General features: G+C 51.2%; 1 protein-coding gene across 1 annotated transcript in view; it reads left to right on the top strand.

The window, feature by feature from the left end:
- Positions 1 to 1,339: 1,339 nt before the first annotated feature.
- CELSR3 (cadherin EGF LAG seven-pass G-type receptor 3) overlaps positions 1,340 to 23,087 on the top strand; it is a 70,363-nt gene continuing 48,615 nt past the window's right edge. The window contains exon 1 of the mRNA XM_050958489.1: positions 1,340 to 4,802. Within this exon, the coding sequence (XP_050814446.1) occupies positions 1,340 to 4,802 (3,463 nt within the window). The remainder of the gene's footprint in view (positions 4,803 to 23,087) is intronic.

The following is a 23,087-nucleotide window of genomic DNA, read 5'->3' as shown; positions in this document are numbered from 1 at the left end:
AATTCCCCCCCGTTCCTCACAGCCCTTCCTTTCCCCTTCCCGCCCTGCCAGCTGCGCGCAGCCCCCTTCGCAGTGAAACGCGCCATTCAGCACCCTGGTCAGCTCCGCCAGCTTCTCTCCCCTCTTCCCCCCGCCCCCGCGTGCCCACAGTGAAGATGGCGGCGGCTGCCGCCTGCACCGGGCGGGCGCTACCACTGCGGGGCGGCAGGAGGGGAGCGGGAGGGCGGAGCGGACCATCGGGGCAGCCAGGAGCCATGTTGGGGCTGCGGGAGGAGGCGATACCGCCGCTGCGGAGCAGCCCGGCCCGCACGGGAGGCAGCCGCCGCCTGTAGATGGTGGCGGGGCGGCGGGAGGCAGAGCCAGAGGCGGAGCGGGGCCGAGGGAGCGCTAGGGCCGGGCGCCCGGGGGCGGGGAGGGGGCCGGGGGGATCATGGCAGAGCCGCCGTCGCCGCTGCCGGGACCGAGCCGCCGGGGGCGCCTGCTGCTGCTGCTGCTTCTCCTTCTCCCTTTGTTCCCCCTCGGCCGGGGGGAGCGGGGAGCCGAGGGGCCCGGGGGCTGCGCCCGCCGCGGGGAGCAGGAGGGGCCGAGCAGGGGGCTGCCGTGCGCGGGGGGCCGCTGGCGGGGCTTAGTCCTCCTGGGTGAGCTGCGCGGAGCCGGCCCGGCCGCCGGGGGCAGCTGGGGCTTGGCCGCGGGCAGGGGGTGTCGCTGCGGCTGCCCCCTCCTGCGGGCGGGGGGTCGGAGGGGAGCCCTGCCGAGGAAGCCGCGGCGGGGCAGTGGGTCTTCCCGAGCTGGCTCGGGGACCCCGCTGAGGGGCACGAAGAGGACTCCGCGCCTGGCAGCTGCCCAGGGGGAGCGGGCCGGCGGCTCCCCCTGCTTGTGGATTATAAACGCCCAGGCGCTGCCCCTGAAGCCGCCGGGCCTGGCACGGGAGGGCGCTGGGCAGCCCCGCAGCCAGAGCCCCGGCGACTGGGCAGCAGCGCCGAGCCCCGGCCGCAGGACTAGCGGGAAAGGCTGCACCAAGCGGCCGTGGCACCAAGGCGGGGAGCCGGCCGAGCAGTCAGAGAGCGGTGCGGGTCCGGAGCGCCCAGGCACCTTCGCCTGCCTCGGGACAGACTGCAGCGGGGCCCGGAGCGCCGGAGAGGAGGCGAGCGGACAGCAGCGGGGCCGGGACAATGGGGCCGGCTCCCTGGACAATACCGGCGGCCAGAGGGACGGAGCCTGCTGCGGCTGTGCGAGCCGGAGCCACCTGCGCGCTGCCACAGGGGTCCCGAGCTCCCCCGGGGGCTGGCTGAGTGTAGCGGGCGCAGGGCCCTCCGTGTACGGCGAGAGGCTGTGCGTAATGCAAGTGTCCAGGCACCAGCTCAGTCCCGGAGCGTCTAACTTCACGGATCCCTGGCAGCTGGAAATCTGGGGGTCCCTGGCCCCGGGGGCGAGGTCCCAGCACCTGGAGAGGTACCCGCCGGCCTCGGAGAGCCGCTCCTGGTTTGCAAAGATGCAGCTGAGGCCGCCACCCCGCCGCCGCGGCCGCTCACACCTCCATGAGTGGCTGACCCTAGTGACCGGCCTTCAGCTGTGTGCAGGGAGACAGCCGCACGGGGGCACGTCCTGCCGGCGCGCAGGTGAGTGCTGGGTGGCCAGCCCGGACCATCTTGTGCGCTTGGAGACGGATACTCAAGGGCAGCCACAGGCCGGTGAATTGGGACAGGCAATTTCAGCACCACCTGCGCCCGGGACAGCTCCTAGAGCGGAGCTGGGACTCGATCCGGCCCGCGCTCCGCCCACGCCGCACAGACAGCAGGATCCCTGTCTGTTTTTTCACCTGTTTGATTCCACCAAAGGCTGTTTACAAACTCTTTGCTTTGCCGTGGAGTTTGGGAGCCCGTCAGCCCTGGAGCTCTTTGCTCACCTGCCAGTAAAGCCTTGTCCAGCTATACAGCTTGATCTATCACATTATCCGCCTGTCAAGCAAAGGAGGAGGAGAGAGAGTGCTTTCCTACCATTATTAAGGACTGGCAGGGCAGCCAACCACCACCCCCACTTCCCTCAGTACAATTACCAGGTTCAGGTGGCTGAAAACGAGCCTCCAGGGACTCCTGTGATAACTATGGCAGCACAAGACCCTGATTCAGGGGAGGCTGGGAAACTAGTCTACTCCATGGATGCCCTGATGAATAGCAGGTCTATGGAGCTGTTTAGCATTGACCCCAAGAATGGTCTCATCACCACCACCAAAGCTTTGGATAGAGAGACTATGGACCTGCACTATTTCCGGGTTACTGCTGTGGATCATGGGGTCCCTCGCCTTTCTGCCACCACCATGATTGCTGTAACTGTTGCTGATCGAAATGATCACGACCCTGTTTTTGAGCAGAGTGAGTACAGAGAGACTATTAGGGAAAATGTAGAAGAAGGCTACCCTATCTTACAGCTGAGGGCCACGGATGTGGACTCCCCACCCAATGCAAACATCAGGTATCGATTTGTGAATGAACAAGCAGCCCACTCTGTCTTTGAGATAGATCCCAGGTCAGGTCTGATCACCACCAGTGGGCAAGTGGACAGAGAGAAAATGGAGAAATATTCTTTGGTGGTGGAGGCAAACGACCAGGGTAAGGAGCCTGGACCCAGATCTGCCATGGTTAAAGTCTATATCACAGTTCTGGATGAGAATGACAATGCCCCTCAGTTTAGTGAAAAACGCTACATTGTCCAGGTGAGAGAGGATATAAGACCCCATACGGAAATCTTGCGAGTTACTGCCACTGACCTGGACAAAGACAATAATGCTTTAGTCCATTATAACATCATCAGTGGGAACAGCAGGGGTCAGTTCTCCATTGACAGTGTGACTGGGGAAATACAGGTGGTGGCACCTCTGGATTTTGAAGTTGAACGTGAATATGCCCTGAGGATACGTGCTCAGGATGCAGGGCGCCCTCCTTTGTCTAACAATACTGGCATGGCTAGCATCCAAGTAGTAGACATTAATGATCATGCCCCAATCTTTGTCAGCACCCCTTTTCAAATCTCCGTCCTGGAAAATGCCCCCCTTGGCCATTCAGTGATCCACATCCAGGCAGTGGATGCAGATTATGGGGAGAATTCTCGTCTGGAATATAAACTAACTGGGGTCTCAGCTGACACCCCTTTTGTGGTGAACAGCGCCACTGGATGGATCACAGTGAGTGGCCCCTTGGACCGTGAGTCAGTGGAGCACTATTTCTTTGGGGTGGAGGCTCGGGACCATGGCTCTCCATCCTTATCTGCCTCCGCTAGTGTCACTATCACCGTCATGGATGTGAATGACAATCGACCTGAATTCACCCAAAAGGAGTATTTCATCCGGCTAAATGAGGATGCTGTTGTGGGGACCAGTGTTCTCAGTGTCACGGCAATCGACAGGGATGTGTACAGTGCCATAAGCTACCAGATAACGGGGGGGAACACCCGGAACCGCTTCTCTATCAGCACTCAGGGAGGAGTGGGGCTGATCACTCTCTCACTACCCTTGGACTACAAGCAAGAGAGGCGCTATGTGCTAACAGTGACTGCCTCTGACCGGACCCTGCATGACAACTGTCACATTCATATCAACATCACTGATGCCAACACCCATAGGCCTGTGTTCCAAAGTGCCCACTATTCAGTGAGTGTCAATGAGGACCGTCCTGTGGGCAGCACTGTGGTGGTAATCAGTGCCACTGATGATGATGTGGGGGAAAATGCCAGGATTACTTATTATCTAGAGGACAATATTCCTCAGTTTCGTATTGATGCGGACTCTGGTGCCATCACATTGCAGGCGGAGCTGGACTATGAAGACCAGGTCACCTACACCTTGGCCATCACTGCCAAAGATAATGGGATCCCTCAGAAAGCAGACACCACCTATGTAGAAATCATGGTGAATGATGTAAATGACAATGCCCCTCAGTTTGTCAGTGCTCACTATCAAGGCATTATATCGGAGGATGCCCCTTCATTCACCAGCGTGCTCCAGATCTCTGCCACTGACCGCGATGCCCACACCAATGGGTGGGTACAATACACCTTCCAGAATGGGGAGGATGGGGATGGGGATTTTACCATAGAGCCCACCTCTGGGATTATCCGTATTGTCCGCGGGCTGGACCGAGAGAGTGTCCCAGTCTATGAGCTGACTGCCTATGCTGTGGATAGGGGAGTCCCCGCGCAAAGAACCCCAGTCAACATTCAAGTCACTGTTCAAGATGTGAATGACAATGCCCCTGTTTTCCCAGCTGAAGAGTTTGAGATTTTGGTGAAGGAGAACAGCATTGTGGGCTCTGTGGTGGCCCAGATCACAGCCATTGACCCAGATGAGGGACCCAATGCCCAGATCATGTATCAGATTGTGGAAGGCAACATCCCGGAGATCTTCCAGATGGACATATTTTCTGGGGAGCTCACTGCCTTGATTGACCTGGATTATGAGACAAAGCCCGAGTATGTAATTGTGGTCCAGGCCACGTCTGCCCCCCTGGTCAGCAGAGCCACAGTCCACATCAAGCTCATTGACCAGAATGACAACAGCCCTGTCCTCAAGAACTTCCAGATCCTCTTCAACAACTACATTTCCAACAGGTCCAACACCTTCCCTTCGGGGGTCATAGGGAAGATCCCGGCTTATGACCCAGATGTGTCCGACAAGCTCTTCTACACTTTTGAACGGGGCAATGAGCTGCACTTGTTGATTGTAAATCAGTCTAGTGGTGAGCTGAGGCTGAGCCGTAAGCTGGACAACAATCGTCCCCTGGTGGCCTCCATGCTAGTGACAGTCACAGGTAAGATATTTAAACTCTTTAGATGACTGTGATAGTATAACATTTCCTAGAGACGTTCAGGTGGTTCCAGGCTGGAGACTCCAACGTGTGTCTTGTGGTGCTGAGTTTTCAGCATTTGGGCCATTATTCTACTTAAAATCTGAAAAAATAAAATAAAATGGGTGCTTATGATAATATCCATACTACTGGAATGTCTTGTAAAGTGTTTGAATTGTAAGGATTACAATGCTGTATAACAGCAAAGTGTTGTTATTTAGCTAGAAGATCAGTTAGTCATAGCTTTAAGCATGAGGTGCTCTCTCTAGTAAATGCAAGTATCTGTTATACACCGCATAGGATGCTGGCTTGGGAAGCTCACTGCTTTTCCTGGTGGCAGAACAGACTGCTCCTGCTGGTTCCTAGAGGCTGCTGACCCAGGAGCTAAATGTGCCATCTCTGCTTTGCTTTGAGCCCCTCCTAGCTTAGGGAGTGAGCCATTCCCATCCTTTGGGGCCTGAGCATGCTCTTGCTACTGTGCTCTCGGCCTTTGCTGATTCAGGGAGTGAGGGATCAAGCTTGGGGCTTGAACTCAGCCCTTAAAAAATCTTATTCAAATGTTTGCTGTTACCATTCCCCTTTTTGTTCTCCCCGCCCTTCCAAAAATAGTTTATGTTTTACAATTCTGGTTTTGGAATATTAATACTGCAAATATTTAGGGCTCTGTTTTCAAAAGCATTTTCTACAATTTTGAATTCATTTTTTGGAGTCCAAGTTATTGCATGCACAGAAATGGGGTGTAAAAGATCACGCACACAGTTTTAGAAGAAAGGTTTAAAATGTATCCCCTAAACTGTCAGTGTAGGTCCTTGTGTGGTGTGCATCCCCTGTATTAATGTGTGTATCCATACTAACCTCCCCTGTGACATAGAGAATTATTATTATCCCCACTTTACAGATGTGGATCAGAGGCACAGATGGATTAAGTGACTTGCCTGAGGTCACACAGGAAACTGATGGCAGAGCCAAATCTGAATGTAGATCTTGTGAGTCCCAGTCCCTTGCCTTTACCACAAGACCATCCTTCCTGCCTTGTAGAGGGTGTTTCTTGAAATACCAAATAACCTATGTGTGACTTGTAGAAGGAGGTGGGGGAGGTGTCCATTTGGAGGGTATCAGTGACACAGGCTAAGTTATTTAGCTGTGCCTAGGGAGGCATACATTATTCATGACTTTCCACAGATCCTCAGCTTCCATCTAACCCTTCCTCCCCCTTCCCCCACCCTACCAACTCGTTTAGTGAGTGAGCTCGGAAAATAAGACCCGTGTTTCTTTCAAAAGATGCAGTGTGGGCTTTAAATGTTGATATGTTGAGTCCAGCCCAGCGTACTCAGCTACAGCACCTCACTAGATTGAGGTTCTTTAGGGGTTAATTGTAACTGCAGGGCAGGGTAATATCATATTCAGACACACACATGCACAGGCTGATTACTAGAGATGGGGGGAGCCGTGCTGACCTTTCTTGCTTCTGCCAGAGTATGTTTGTGCAGGCTCTGCCTCGTAATACACTTAACCCTGCACAAAGGCAGGAGGAAATCACATTTCAAGGCCTTGCACTAAACTACCTTAGAACAACAAGGCTCTTGAAATTACCGTGTCATCATTTTCCAGTGGAAGTGAGGCTAGAAAAAGCTAAGCTCACCATGGCGAGAAGGGGAAGAAAGGAAGCCCAGTCTTGCAGGAGGGGAGCAGAGTGGAAACGTGCTTTTTGTTGGCTTCAGTGGGCGCGAGGGGTGTTTAGGTTTAGACCCTGCTTTGTAAGAATGTTACCTTCCTGTAGCCATGGCATTTTTTATTGTTCTGTTATTTACTGAGCACCATCCATGTGCTTTATAAACATATAGTGATGGAAGGCACAAAGCTCACAGTCGGAATCAACACAAAATTATAGTAACATCTAAAGAAAGGGCTAGGGGCACTTTGCAGATTAAAATGAACTGAAATTAAAATTTGATCACACTGTTCATTTATATACAGTGCAGTCCTAAAGCCACTGCATCAAAATGAACTTCCTTCTGTAACACAAGTACGTTCATTTCTGAAGATTCACAGCAATAAAAGCATGTTGGTAAGATACCCAGAACTATGATCATATAACAGACCAAGAACATTCCTAGGGTGGGAGAAGCTTTCATTGCTCTGTGTGGGTTTTTGGTCAATTTGGTAAAATGCTAGAGGGCTACAGACTGGAAGGAAGGTTAGAAAGTAACACTACATTAAAGAATAGATTACCACTAAACTGAATATATGAAAATACGAAACAGAATATACCACTAAATTGAAGGCTAAGTGCCTATTCAGTCTCCATCTCTGTTTGGCTGCCAGCTGTATTTGTTATCTACTAGGACGGGACCCTGTCATTGGTAGGGTTAATATGGTGTGAGGAGGAAGGGAAGACTTTGATAGTACTAAAACAATATTATTGTACAGGGACTGAAATAACAAAACCACTGATAGGCAGCAAAAACAATAGACTTCTTTGGCTCCCAAGGAATAAAGTGTTTGAGTTGGAGTGGCAGGTCTCAAAGGAAAATGTACAGGAGTTTCCTGAAGGTAGGTAGATGGTTCCACCTGGATCCCCCTATAATCCCTCTGAAAGACTCCATGTCAGACCTATACTCTGTCCAAAGAAGGCTGGATGCAGCTTCCTGTGGAGTCAATCATCATTAGTGTCCTCTATGCATAAAACCCACTTTGGGGTTATTGCAGCTTCATTTTAAGCATCTGCCACTGTTGAGCCAGGATACTGGGTTGGATATGCCATTGGTCTAACCTGGTTTGGCAAGTCTTGTGGCAGGCATCACGGCACGAGCCTTTTCCTAGAAAGTGACAAGATCAAAACCACCTTGCACAATAGCTAACTATTCCATGGCAGCTAGCATTTTGCATGAGACTTTGTCTCATCAGTGCTTGAAATCTTTTACAGTGGGTATCAGTGCACAAAACCTTCCACATCCTGGCAGTGGTGAGAGTGCATGCCCAACTCGAACCAAAATGAGTTGCACTTTGCAGTCCTACTGCAGCAGTTGCTGCCCCTCCTGAACAGCTCTGGTGACTAGTCTTTACCAAGTAGCCAGGAGCCTGAGAACTTGCAGCTGTCATCCACACCTTTGTTACTCCAGGCTGCACAACTGGAATATGGTCTATTTAGGGCTACCTCCGAAGTCCACCCTGAAACACTAGCTGATTCAGTATGCAGAGTCTGGGTAGCTCACAGTGAGCACATAACATTGTTAGTTCAGCTCTCTGAATTAGACTCCTGTTTGCGTCTCTGTGCAATTCAAAGTGTTGGTGATGATTGTTAAAGCTCGGAAAGGTCTGGGAACCAGTTATCTAAGGTGCCTCTTACCTTATACTTCACCATGGAATTTAAGATCAGGTGGGGTGCATTCATTGTCAGGTCCTTAGTTTAAACACTCTGAGTCAAATCACTCTATTGAAGTCAGTGAAGTTACTACAGGGATGAATTTGCCCTCCAAGTTTTGTTCTGGAGTGGCCCTGCTTTTGGAATTTGCTTCTCTTGCAGGTCCATTAGAGGCCAAGACTAGTAACCTTTAGAGCATGGTGCAACACACACTTATTTAGGTTAGGTGTTAAGTAACAGTCTGGTGTTGTCCTTGGATGTTATGTTTTAATCTCCATATTTGAAGCTGCCAAGGCAAGAGGCCCTATAATTAATTTCGTGATAATACACTATGTAAGTTAAATTTGACCAGATTCACAAGATTTCACAATTCCTCCCAATTATATATATCAGAAACTTGAAAAAGCTGCTGATGCCTCCTGGAAAATAAAGAGGAACATTTACCTCAGAAACAATTCTCTTCTTTTCGCTTTCTTTTCACGCCTTTCTCCTGAAGACATTTTTGTAAAGAACACCAAGATCTTTCCAACATAGGCATTTCTCTTGCTCCTTATTCCCACATGTGAACATTGTGAATCTTTTTTTTTGTGATGGCATCATCCTCTCTTAGACAACTGATTGTGATGCTACAAACAGAATTATGACAAGAGATGGGGAAAGAAACATCAGAGGCTGCTGAGCTCCTAAAAGACAAAGGTCCCAGAGGACATACAGAAAAGCTGGTGTTCAGGGAGAATTGTTTCTGAATAAAATGTTCTCTATGAGGCATTGATTTCTCTGTATCTTTGGCTTATGGGGCCTGGCAATTGAAGTGTTAGGAAAAACAACAGTAAGACTGTTTATTCTGCATCTCTCGCTGTTTCTGATTGGCTTGGCATTGGGCACCAGAAAAAGAGACATTAAGCTATCATTAGGGGCAAAGGGACTACTGAGATATTAACCATGAACTGGGATATCCTGAATTGAACTTGTTCTCTGTACTTTGGAGGTGGGCTCCAAGTGTGCAGAACTAGTCTCTGATGGCTGCTTCCTCAGGCAGCATTTGTCATGAGCAGATATAATAGTATCATAATGTAGCATCTAGTGAGGTTCACTCTGGAGTCAGAGGTTTGAACGTGATTGGTGGTTGGCTTTCTGCTAGGTCCATTAGCTTTCACTTACCCAGTATCTTTAACAGTATAGTGCCTAGATACAGTGAGCTAGGTTCTTGGCTATTGTAAATTGGCATAACTTCATTGAATTCAATGGAGCTGCATGAATTTTTATCAGCTGAGGATCTGGCCCAGCATGACTGTCATCTTGTAAATACCTTAGCTGGAACAGCAGAGCGTCCTTACTCCCATTCCCAACCCAAGTTCTGTTTTCTGACAGTCTTTTACCCTAAGCCAGTGGTCCCCAAGCTTGTTCCACCGCTTGTGCAGGGAAAACCCCTGGCTGGCCAGGCCGGTTTGTTTACCTGCTGCATCCACAGATTTGGCCAATTGCAGCTCCCTGTGGCCGCGGTTTGCTGCTCCAGGCCAATGGGAGCTGCTGGAAGCGGCCGCCAATACATCCCTTGGCCCGCGCCACTTCCCGCAGCCCCCATTGGCCTGGAGCGGAGAACCGCGGCCACTGAGAGCTGCGATCAGCTGAACCTGCGGACGCAGCAGGTAAACAAACCGGCCCAGCCCACCAGGGGCTCTCCCTGCACACGCGGCAGAACAAGTTTGGGAACCACTGCCCTAAGCCCATGTGTCTAATAGGAATCAACAGCCAGGATGTCCATAACAGCCTGATGAATAAATAAGTGATTAGTTGCTGTGTGTTTGGAGAGAAGAACTCAACCTGTAAAGGATAGTAGGAAGGAACCAGCAAAATAACATATTCTGCTATTCAGATGCATGTGTGACTCCCATTACTGATTATGAGAATTATGTAGGTTTATTGACAAGAGTTTGGACCCCAGCATTGAGGTGGGGGATCCTGGGATTTGGATTAAACAAGAAAGAACCCTGGAAAAACTGTGTGTGACTGCAAAAGAAACAGGGGGGTTGTGATAAGAATGGCCATGCTGTACCTTATACTCCCACCCCTCCTACTGCAGCTGTGGTGCCACTAACTTCAGCCCTGCTTCTGACATCTTGTACTGTGTCTTGGAACTGTAACTTTGATCTCTACAACCAGCTAAGCAGACTGGTTTTTGTCCTCTGTAAGTACTGGTTCAGCTGGTCAGCAAAGGTGTCATAAACGAGAGGCAGGGAGATAAAGGAACCACTTTCCAAGCTCCGTGTTAAGTAAATGCAGGAGCAAACTTCTCCCCATATGCCCTTTGCCATGTCATAGTGGAGTATTTTCCTGGCTGCACTGTTCAAACTGTCTTGTCTAGTGTTCCATTGCTCATTGATTGGGTTTTTAATAAACGTGTAATTCCCCTCCACCCATCCTAAATCCCCACACTCCCTATGTTCCCATCACCATTAGCAATAATCATCTCCATTGGCTGGCAGTCTCAGCAAGGAGGTCCAGCAGGAAGTCCTGGGCATGTCAGTGGAGAGTAATTAGAAGCTCATGCTTCTACCAGCAATGCAGCGGAGATAAAATGAGCTTGACTGGAGGTTGTGGCCAGGGATTGAATGTTGTGTCCTCCTTGCTCTCAGAGAGCCTGGGACAGGGATGTAAAGATCATACACAAAGGCCATTTATTTACCAAAATACAGACAAGCTTTTGTCCATGGCTTCCACCATGGATGGACCCAAACCTACTTTTATAGAGGTGTTCTCTGGCAGAGAGGGACACAAAGCCTCTGCAAAAGCTCTCGCACACTAATGTTCTCTGCTCCAGGGCACTCAATGACACAGCAAAATGTGTAAGTGTGTGGGGGAGAAACAGAGGGAGCCCCAAGCCAGACAGCCCCATGGCTGTGAGAAATTAAGAGGCCCCAGTGTGACTGAAGAGGAGATAAAGATGCTAGGCTGCTTTAGCAAGTCTGGCTGTGCTGCTCTGCTCCTTTCTTCTCTTTCCTCTTCAGAGGGTTTTTTTACAGAATGTGGCTGCAATTTTATCTTCAGTTCTCAGGCCATTAACTCAAGGGCAGCCTCTGAGACCTCACAGCCTCTCTTCACTTGCAAAGTTAGCCTGGGATGGTCCATCATAATGCAGCATTGAGTACCTCATGGACTGAGACAAGGCTAGGCTGGTAAATGAATGGAAAAGAATCCTCCCTGAACCCCCTCAAATGAGATGTAATCATCTCAATCTGTCTGAAAGGAGAAAGAGAGGTGTATGTATGTGACAGGGAGGGACAGGAAGTGGTGCAGCTTGGAATAGGAATGGGAAGTGAGGAGCTGACAACTGAGGGTATGGCTACACTTGAAATTTCAAAGCGCTGCCGGGGCAGCACTTTGAAGTGTGAGTGTGGTCGGAGCGCCAGCGCTAGGATAGAGCTCTCCCAGCGCTGCACGTAAACCACATCCTCTACGGGTGTAGCTTGCAGCGCTGGGAGCTGCGCTCCCAGCTCCCAGAGCTCTCCCAGCGCTGCGGCACTGATTACACTGAGGCTTTACAGTGCTGTATCTTGCAGCACTCAGGGGGGTGTTTTTTCATACCCCTGAGCACGAAAGTTGCAGCGCTGTAAAGCGCCAGTGTAGCCAAGCCCTGATTCCTGTCAGGCCATATAGATGGGTATCTCCTCCGGGAATAGGTGGGTGGAGTGGGTAGCTGAGCAGCTTTCCAGGTGTATAGCTGGATCTCCCTTGAGGAAGTGAGAGAGGCAAGGTGGGTAAGGTAATATCTTTTACTGGACCAACTTCTGTTGGTGAGAGAGACAAGTTTTCGAGCGACATAGGGCTCCTCTTGGAAAGCTGGTCACTTTCACCGACAGAAGTTGGTCCAATTAAAAATATTACCTCACCCTGCCTTGTCTCTCTAATATCCTGGGACCAAACCATCTACAACAACAGTGCAAACACCTGGGGCATTGAGGCATGCAGGCCTATCCAGGGCTCCTGTTCTATCAGGATAGGTGGGCTTATCCTGAGGGGGTGGAGCACTTTGAGCTGCTCCCTCAATCTCATAGGCTCATAGACTTTAAGGTCAGAAGGGACCATTATGATCATCTAGTCTGACCTCCTGCACAACGCAGGCCACAGAATCTCACCCACCCACTCCTGTAACAAACCCCTAACCTATGTCTGAGTTATTGAAGTCCTCAAATTGTGGTTTGAAGACCTCAAGCTGCAGAGAATCCTCCAGCAAGTGACCCATGCCCCACACTGCAGAGGAAGGCGAAAAACCTCCAGGGCCTCTGCCAATCTGCCCTGGAGGAAAATTCCTTCCCGACCCCAAATATGGCGATCAGCTAAACCCTGAGCATGTAGGCAAGACTCACTAGCCAGCACCCAGAAAGAATTCTCTATAGCTATGTATTTCTCCAATCTCTATAGCTATATACCTCTCCAGCTTTGTACATGGTTATTGTAAACCTCAATTCAATGCAAAAGTAGCAAGCCCTCCTCCCTGCTGCTGGACCTGGATGTGCCCTGAGGCTGGAAGCTCTCTTCCCCCCCCCCCCCTCGTCCTCGCTACCTTCCCTGTAGTCATGTTTCCAGGACACTCCTCTTTGTAGGACATGAATATTCACCAATATCTGGCTCTCCATCCATTCACCAGGGCCTGGATTTAATCAGAATGGCTGAGGAGTCATGGTTCCCCGGGGTGTTAGTGCCTCCAGTCAGCTCTGGGCTTTCTTTGTTTTTTTGGAGGGTCATTCCCTGAACCATCTGCTTCCCCTTGATGTGGCAGGGACAGGGAGGCCAGGCAAAGGCCTGAGCTCCGCAAGGACAGTGCTGTCAGTGGGATGCATTGTGTTGTGCAGACAGTGAATACTGAACAGCCCACATGGGGTCACTTGGACTAGCAGCTCCCTTGTGTAGAGCAGGGGCTGAGTGGTATGTTACAATGAACAGATCTTCATGCTGGCGCAAACAGCTAATGCATTGTCAAGGCCTGGTGGAGTCTCTATTGCAGCTTTGTGCTTCAGAAGCACCATCCATGGTCTGGATTCTGGTATCGCTTGTCATCAGAGGGGAGATGAGTTTGCCAGTCTCAGCGTCATCCCTAGTCTGCAGCACTAATATGGCACAAGTCCATTCTGTGAGGACAGAGGGAAATAGAGGATCCCCCGGAAATTTGCTCTCAGGCACATTCCATTTGGGGGAAGTGCCCCTCAGAATGACCCTCCCAGCACTTGGGTGAGAAGGGCTGATTCTACACAGTCAGCCCGGGGGGGTGGGGAGTGTGCAAGGTTGAGATCCAAACTGTCACATTATTGGGATCCCCTTCATTGGGTCTGAGTTCCCCTCAGGAGACGTCAGGGCTGCTTCTTCATCGCCCAGGTCTCCAGAGAAAGGGAAGTCCTGAGATGAGTCCAACACTGGCTGCCCCACTAGCTCAGTTATCATTTCTGTAGCACTGGAAACACGCAGGGCACTTCACACTGGGTCAGATATGCTAAGCAGAAAAGTCGACACAGCTGCTGGGCAGCCGCTGCAGCACGTGGGAAATTCCCTGTTTCATCACAGCTTCTGGGACCCACTGGGTCGATCAATCTGAGGTATTGATGAGCTGTTGACGGTCCTGCTGTCTAATGCTGGATAGACACTTCGTCCCTCCTCCCGTCACATCAGCCACAGGGAGAGAGCTCATTGCTCCCTGAGGACATGGGCATTATTTAAGAGGCAATGAAGGCTTGAGGGGAGTGCAGAGATCTGTGGGCATCAGGTGTAGAGGGACAGAAGCTCCTTGTTCTCTTTCTGCCTGGCAGTGTTGATGCAGCTACAGTGACTTTTGTTGCCTCTCCCTCCCCATGTCTCTCTGCCTCCTACTCACCATAGCCTGAAGGCAGCAGTTCAGGGCTCAGATATAAGGCAGTGGGGATGAGGGGCATATCCCAAGTCTAGCCAGCAGCATCTGAATGGGGATGGAGAGTTTGTTTCCTTCATCCACAGGCTTCTCTAGACAGGTGCTAATTGTGCTTTCCAGTCTCAGGGCAGATGAGGCCAAAGCCAAGTACACACCCAGCCCCCTGCCTCCAGTCCAGCATGTCGCCTTCTCACTGCTCAGAGGTTCTGCTTCCAGGCATTCTCCTGTCCAACCCAGAACTCAGACCCATGTCTGCTAAGCTCTAACAGCTATAAATCAGGCACGTGCCCCCTGCCTGTTGATTGGCACTGAACACCCTGTGAGCATAGTGAAGGGAGCTCCTCTGTCTATGAGTGGGAACAACTGGGATGGAACCAACCAAACACACAGATTGTACTTGCAATTACTGGAACAGAAAATGGGCAAGGAAAGAGGAGGCAATGGGCTTGCAGTGCAGAGTCTCAAATCCCCTCCCTTCCTGCAGATAATGGGCTGCAATGCGAAGTCCTAACAGCCTCCCCCTCACATGGACAAAGAGGCTGCCATGCTGGGACCCCAGCCCCTCCCGATTCTGACAAGGGTACTATAGGGGATTTCAAAATCAGGGCTAGAGCAACAACCTCTGTGAAAAGCTGATTGATGAAGCGGAGCAAAGAGGGCCAAAGGGCTGCTGTTTATTTGGAGACCTTCATATCTGGGACTTGTAAAAAATCCCATTTAATATTTCCCCTCTGCCTGGCACCATGCAGCCCCACGTGCCTGTGGCAGAGTGCTAGGAACAAGAACCCAGGGTACAGGTACACTGCAAAATAACCATGCAGCAGCAAGCTCTGGGCTCGTGCTACAGGGCTTAAAACAGCAGCATAGACATTCCCACTTGGGCAGGAACGCAGGCTCTGAGACCCTCCCCCTTGCCAGATTCCAGAGCCCGGGCTCTAGCATAAGCAGGAATGCCTACCCTGCTAGACCGTGAGTCCTAGGAGCCTGAGGGCTTGTCTACATCAGAAAGTTGCAGCGCTGGTGAGGGAGTTACAGCGCTGCAACTTAGGAGGTGTACACATCTGCAGGGCACCACCAGCGCTGCAACTCCCTGTTTGCAGCGCTGGCCGTACTCCCGTTTTGTCTCGGGTGTAGAGGATCCAGCGCTGGTGATCCAGCGCTGGTAATCAAGTATAGACACTTACCAGCGCTTTTCTTGACCTCCGTGGAATAAGCAGGTATCCCAGCATACCTGAGGAAGCCTCTGGTAATCAAGCTGGTCTCCTTCCCCGGCTTGCTCTCGCGTTCCCCGAACCCCGAGCAAGCAGGTCTCCTTCCCTGCGGTTTGCAGGGTGGTTCCGGGAACGCGAGAGCAAACCGGGGAAGGAGACCAGCTTCGCCGCGGTTTGCTCTCGCGTTCCGCGAACCACCCTGCAAACCGCAGGGAAGGAGACCTGCTTGCTCGGGTTCGGGGAACGCGAGAGCAAACCGGGGAAGGAGACCAGCTTCGCCGCGGTTTGCTCTCGCGTTCCGCGAACCACCCTGCAAACCGCAGGGAAGGAGACCTGCTTGCTCGGCGGTTCGGGGAACGCGAGAGCAAACCGGGGAAGGAGACCAGCTTCGCCGCGGTTTGCTCTCGCGTTCCGCGAACCACCCTGCAAACCGCAGGGAAGGAGACCTGCTTGCTCGGGTTCGGGGAACGCGAGAGCAAACCGGGGAAGGAGACCAGCTTCGCCGCGGTTTGCTCTCGCGTTCCGCGAACCACCCTGCAAACCGCAGGGAAGGAGACCTGCTTGCTCGGGTTCAGGGAACGCGAGAGCAAACCGGGGAAGGAGACCAGCTTCGCCGCGGTTTGCTCTCGCGTTCCCCGAACAAGCAGGTCTCCTTCCCTGCGGTTTGCAGGGTGGTTCGGGGAACGCGAGAGCAAACCGCGGCGAAGCTGGTCTCCTTTCCCGGTTTGCTCTCGCGTTCCCCGAAACCCCTTGAAGCCGCCCAACAGCGCTGCAGTGTGGCCACATCTAACACCACTTGCAGCGCTGGTTGCTGTAAGTGTGGCCACTCTGCAGCGCTGGCCCTATACAGCTGTACTAATACAGCTGTAACAACCAGCGCTGCAAAATTTTAGATGTAGACATGGCCTGAGTTAGTTGCCCTGGGCTCTGAGACTCATGGCTGCAGGGTGTTTTTTGCAGTGTAGATGTCCCTGAGGTACAGTACTAGCTACTTCCCTCAGGGACTGGATTTAATTGAGGGGGCTGGGTGCTCAGTGACTTAATTAGGCAGCAGGCTGATGAGCTAATGAGAGCAATCAGCCTGTCAGCTGGGAACAGTTAAAGCTCAGGAAGGAAGGTAAGGGAATGCAGCAGGATGTGATCTTTCCCTCGCTCTCTCCCCAGGGTGGACTGAAAGGAAGTGTTCTTCCAATTGTACGTTGTTGTACAGGGCTGTACTGGTGGAGGGGACCCAGTGAATAGCACCCGTGTCTATAAACTCAGAAGCATGCAGCCTGTTTGCGGTGGTCCAAAGGATGGAGAAGGCAGCCTGCTAGAGTGCCTCACCACTTCACTACCCTGAGTACCCCATAAATGGCACCACCACCTCTGGGGTGGGGAGGAAGCAGTCAACATCCAGCACCTGCAGGGAAGAGATATGGGGCAAATTTCAGTTCTTATGGAAGTTCCCAGGGATCTGTCTTGTCCACATAGGATGAACGGGAGCTCAGCTTTTAGGGTCTGGTATGAAAAGACTCACTCGCTGTAGAGTGGGTGGTGCTCAGTTTGCCCCAGATGAGAGGATGAGCTGGCATTTGGGTGTTTCATAGCCCTTGGCCATCCCTCTAACTTCTGAGGTCTGGATTTCCAAGCTAGAATGATGGTCCTGCGGACTGAAGGCCTCTCTCCTACAGAGCAAAGCAGCAATTGGGGAAGCTTCCCACCTACCACTTTCTGCCAACAGAAAAACCTCCTGTAGCACTCAAAGCAGAGTTTATGCTCTATGGCCTAGCCAGTCCTTGATTTCTCTGATAGAGGTGCGCTTTGTGACACAGGCCTCAAATTCATCTCACGCGGGGGCCACCAAACAGTCATCCAATGTTGACAACTTCTTGTCACTGCATTCTTGTCTGGGATTCCCAGTACACCCAACAATCAGGAGGAGAGCACACATTCAGGACACCTAATGGAGGGCTCTTGGTTAGATCGTGTTGCTTCTTCCCCTGAGATCTAAGCAGGTAAAAAGCATCCTATTGGTACTGGTTGGACCAGAGTTGTTTTCTGGCCTACGCCAGCCTGTGTTAACGTCTAATGGAGCATGGTACCCTCCATTATCCCCACCACCACCTCCTCTGCCTCTGAGTCAAACAGAGTCAGCAGTGGGGGCTTCGCAAGGAGAACTCGGATGAGATTTTCTGCCTCACTTCCACATGAAACATAACGAGTTGGATTTAAAATGAAAAGCAAGCCCCCAAGCCATCCACCAGGAGATTAGCTCTTGGGTGATTGCTACGGTGCCTCTCCTTCCTGCCCCCTCCCCCTTTCTCAGCCCTGTTTGAATCTTATCTCCAGAGCTCCACTGCTGGTGTTTGTGAGGGAGGCTTCCACCAGAATTTTCAGGGTTGCAGAAAAGCAGTCACCTTTTACAGAGAGGGAAAAGGCAGAAATTTCAATCTTTTAAATCCTCCCAAGCGCTGAACTTCAAATGGGGCTGAGGAAATCAAAGGGCTGGCGTCTCGGCACAGCAGCCCTGGAGAGAGTGAAACAATACAGCCAAGTTGCGCAGGCAGCTCAGAGGCAGAGTGGGGCTGGAGCAGTGTTGCAGTGAAATGGGGAGCTTAGCACTTAAATACATTGACTCTTCATCTCCTGAGACCAAGCTTCCAGTTAGAGCTCAGGAGAGTTTGCAGCTCCCAGTGCTGCCAACAAACGTACAACCTCAACCTCTGACGGGGCCATTTGTGACAGATTGTGCTGGGCTCTGTGATTTGGAGCCTTTAACAAGGATTAGACTGAGTCCTCCAAACTCGTTTCACTTGTGAGCGCAGTAAGTTCTGAATGCAGCTGTCTATTGGAGCGTCAGCCCTCTTGCGCAGCCCAGTAACAATGCCCACTGGTTGTATGTAATGCATTGAAGCCCAGGTTATGTCAGCGCTGCAGGAGATAGCGAATGCAATTGTCTCCCAGCGGCAGGGCAGGCAGCACAGACATAGAGCGAGGGGCTGATAATATCCTCCTGCTGTGCTGTCCCTAGGATACAGGCTCTCCCTTTCACAACACCATGATATGAACAATGTAGGGGAGACCAGAAGGACTTTTGGGTCCGCCCAGACCTTCCACTGAGAACACAATGATGCTTCTCTGTGCAGGAGCCTGTGGAGGGTGGGACAGAGATTATTAATATGAGTTAAAAAGCTCTGTGCACTTACGCTAGTAATTCAGGCAGCTCCCCACCTTGGAAATGGTAGGAGCCATTCTGACTGTTGCGTGAGGGCCTCATCTCGCCTTTGATGTGGTGTCCTGCTAATGGAGCGGTTACACTGGCTGAGGATCCGGAGGTGCTCTGTTATAGTGGAGAGGAGCAGGCAGCATGGGTTATAGATAGACGGAGTAGCTGAGAACTCATCTTTCAGTTTTCAGCTGCAGGAAACAATATGAAAGGTGTAAAGCACAAAGAAAGCAGAGATGTATGGGCCAGAGCGTAATGACTTGACTTCTCATTCTCCAGAAGTGCTTTTGCTGGAGAGAGCCATTCCATCACAATCACGTTGTCCTGGGGCTGCTGCTGTCACAGTCACTACTAGTGTGGGCTAGAAAGGAGCCCGCAAGGAAAAGGTCGAACCCCCTCACCTCCAGGCCCTGCTACAGCTCTAGGGGCAGTGACACAGCAGGAAGCTATGTGCAGAGAAACTGAGTCCTGTATTTCTAGCAGGTTGGTTGTGCAGGAGAAAGTCTCGGTATCACAGCTGTATGATTGTGTGTGGTGAGGGGAGCTGAGGTTGTTGCGCTGGCCCACAGTCCTTTGGGGCACAAACTAATGATGCTGCAAACAGCAGCATCCCCTGGGAATCGGGAGTATCCTGGAAAAAGCAGGGCGGGTGATTGCACCAGTCTGGGAAACAGGATGCTGTGAGTTCCACTTGGATGCATCAGTGCACTGTAGAAGATAGGGCCGGGTGGTGCAGTGAGGTCTGGCAGCACTGGGTTGATGGGCAGGTCTAGGAGGCTGCTGTTTGTGTGAGCTCAGGCAGATCATCATGCCAGCAACACTGAAACCTCCAAGGAGAGGTCAGTCACTGATGCATGGGCTATGTCTTCTCAGCACAGCTGGGGGATTGATAAGGATGTCATTTCTTGGCGGGGGGAGGGCATTCCATCAGACCTCCCATAGCCCTGAGTCCGTTTGCATCAGTTCTGGAATGGTCCTGTGTCCCCCTCTGTCTGGGCTCTAGCATTTGCTTGGCAGTGATATGCTAACACCCTCCACAAATGGTAACTCTGGGAAGAGGGACCTTCAGAGGAGTATCCTGAGGGACCTTCAGCGTCTCAAGTTCAGGGTATTGACCTGTGGGTGCCCACTGCTGATTTAACTCCTCTGAAGGGTCGAAAGGCACTATCAGAATGTCTCCCCCCTCAGTTGGGGTTCTCCAGGGCATGGAGGGGAGGTTAAGAAAAGAGACTGACAGTGTGTTGGATTCCTCAGTGCTGCAGGGGTTCCCTAGTGGGACACTGGGGGTGGGGGGGTGAGTGGGAGGAGTGGAGGCAGTTGCAGAAGGTGGGGTTCCCTCCCAGTCCATGTAAGTTGTCCTAGTCACAGTGGCACAGCCCTATAAATCCACTCACATCTCTTCGCTTTTTCTGCCAAGATGAATGTTTCCTTTGAACCCTAAGCTGTGTCATAAATCAGAGCGCCCCTCCCTTGTGTGTGCTGAGTCCCAAGCCGCAAGATATTCCTTGAACTTGGCACAAAAATGTTAACAATAGCGTGGATTAAAGACTCCCCATGTTTCTGTGAAAGGGAATGTGCGAGGCCATTTCTGGGGAATCCATTTTCCTGTCAGATGCCAGGTCCAATCTTTCTGCAGCAGACAGGGGAAGAGTAATGCCCCTTCCAGGAAACCAATCAAGGCTCTTTCAAGTGGTGCTTTGCAGAGATGATGGCACTGGCTCAGGAAGGGGAGAGAGAGGAGGACTCTGGTTCTGTAGCCTGCAGGCCTTTTGTGTCTCTACAGGGGACCAGCTCCATCCATTTTCCAGCACCCTTCCTGTGTTAGCACTTTTAAGGGGTATTGGGGTCAGAGGCAGAGTGGCTGAGGTTGGTCTAAGTCACCTCCCCTGGTCCAGCAAGGGGCTGCTTTGGCATGAGTTGCTGCAGCTGTTCTAAACACTGAGGCTGGTGTGAATATTGGCTCACAGTATTGGTGCTAGTCTTGTTGCTGAAGAAGGTTTGTTTTTAAATCTGGAGTTTCCCAGAGTCTGTGTTGCGTGTGGTGCCGCCCATAGGAAAAGTTCACACAACAGCCACCCCGGGAGTAGATAAGTAAGGAATAGCACCTTGTACGTGTGAAGGATAAGTGCCAAATGACACCAGGGCAGCTGTCTAGTAAGTCTGAAGATGGATTGTTCCATTAGATGGTGAATTGAAAGTTTTCCTATGATTATTATAAAACATTCCTATAGCATTATAAATTTCCCCACGGCCTCGCAGAGCATCAGCAGAGCACGTGCCCTGCCCTGAAGAGCTTCCTGGCTTACAAAGAGAAAAATGCAGAAGGGGCGTGAAGATGTGGGGATTTCTCATGAAGAGAAGAAGGATCAGATTGATCTCTGGTGCAATTCAGCTGACGTCTCTAATGAGTGGGGCCTGAAGGGAGCAGGGGTTGCAGGAAGAAGTGTCTTCCAGGAAAAGATTTGAAGGAGGAAAGGGAGGGGCCCCTTTGTGGCTGAGGGGTGAGTGGGCTGGCATTGTGATCAAATGGGGCATTGGAATATTTCCTGACAAAGCCACTAATTTGCTGTCAGTTAGTATTAAAAAAATAAAATCACTGCCTAGCCATGTCTACACTAGGGAGCTTACAGGCACAGCTGTACTGATGCAGCTGTGCCGCTGTAAGATCGCTCGTGTAGCTGCTCTGTGCCGACAGGAGAGAGCTCTCTCATCGACAACAAGCGGCGGTAGCTATGTCGGAGGGGAGAGCATTTTTGTCAGTGTCACTTATGTTTTTTCACATCCCTGAGCAATAGAAATTATACTGACAAAAGTGCTAGTGTAGACATAACAGAAACCTACTTTTCCCTAGTTAGATCAGGGAAGGCTAAGAACAGCCATACCAGGGACCAGCAGGCTTAATACCAGGTAGGGTAGTTAGCAGGATGGAAAACTATGGTCCAGCACATTCCTGATGAATAAAGAACCCATGGCATTTTTGCAAGATTCAGGGTGTTAGTCTCATTGTCCTGGCAAAACCCCAAATGGGTAATTATATTCTTCCATTCTATGGCTAAACCCTAACTTGGCTCTATCTACCTACTTTCCTACTCATCACTGCAGTATCTAAGTTTTGTGCTAAACTCTTGTGTAGTGTTGCTGGGAAGTGCTGCTGCATTCCACCCAAAGCAAGATGCATTTTAGTGGTAGGGAAAGTGGAGTGATGCTGAGTCTAAAGTCAGGGGAAGGTCTGTGTCGGCTGCCAGCAGCAGCCTGGACACCAGGGGAAGGGGCAGCCAGCTCAGAATGCCCAGGGTATGGAAAGTGATCTCTACATGAATTGAATTCTGTGAAATATTGGAAGCTTTGGAATACCCTGTAGAAACCAGTTAATAATGGACAATAATAGTAACAGTATTAGACCCAGGAGTCTGCCTTGTGACCTTTTGTTTTCTTATCTACGCTGCTAGGTGGGCAGGCCCTGGGAGGGCGGGGGGGGCAGTCTCTCACTGCCAGGGAGACTCACAGCATCCCTGCTGGCCTTTGAAGGGAGTCCCACACAGCCCATTGCCTCGATTGTACATCGCTTACTGAGATCTGCGGCCTAGAGGAAGGGTCCCTCTCCGCTCTCATTCCAGAGGAGGCAGGCTTGCCCCTGAGCATTTGGTGAGCTGAGGACTCTGAATCTGAAGTCATGGGGATGCAGAGTGTTAGCTGCTAGTAGCCTGTGCTCCGGAGGGAAGGGGCAGCCACCTCAGCAAGCTCCAGGGATGTTCACAGAACTGTGCATGGAACAGGATCCCAAGGACTGGAGTTTGTTTGCAAGGAAGATAAAGATAAAAGAGAATAAAAAATTCAAGTTGGGGGAGGAAGGAAGAGCAGAATGAGATGGGGAGCAGATGGTGAGGAGGAAGGAAGCATTGAGACAGGCATAGAGCCTTTGAGACCCAGGAGAAGAGAGGAAGGGGATGGAGAGGGAAGGGGAGAAGACAGAGGGAAAGGGGGAGGGAAAAGCAGAAAGAATTAATTTTCCGAATACTAGTAGCCAAAACACATTCAAACCCAGTTATCTGCTCTTAGCTCCCGCCACCCCAGTGCTCACTTACTCCTCAGCCCCTCCCCCAGCTGTGCTCACAGCTAGCCAGCACTATTGCTTGCTCATTTTCATGAGCATCCAATTTGCTCCCAAGTGTGCAAAGACCCAAATCAAACAGAAACGTAGTGGCAGACTCTGCCCAGGTCCAGTGTGTGCTGAGCACAGCAGGCATGCACTCTGGTACACACCCTGTCATGTTGTTTATATATACAGGCCTTATGGAGTCTGTGATTCCATGTATTAAGTGCTGGCACAGACTCATGCTCCAGAATCTCAGCTATCATTTAAAAAAAATATCTAGCCCACATGGTAGCAAGGGAAGCCTTCCAAATGTGACCTGAATGTAATCAATGCAGGGATGTCTGCCTGAGTCTGCAGAGTGCCTGAAACAATAACTCTGTAATGGAACTGCCCTCTGACACTCAGTGGAGAATTAATTCTCAAACTTAATCATGACGGTTTAAATGGCACCATTGCTGACTGTTTCACTGT

The sequence above is a fragment of the Gopherus flavomarginatus genome, chromosome 6, assembly GCF_025201925.1.
Source record: "Gopherus flavomarginatus isolate rGopFla2 chromosome 6, rGopFla2.mat.asm, whole genome shotgun sequence".
Lineage (NCBI taxonomy): Eukaryota > Metazoa > Chordata > Testudines > Testudinidae > Gopherus > Gopherus flavomarginatus.
Note: the sequence above shows the minus strand (reverse complement) of the source record. Positions and strands in the feature narration are given on the sequence as shown.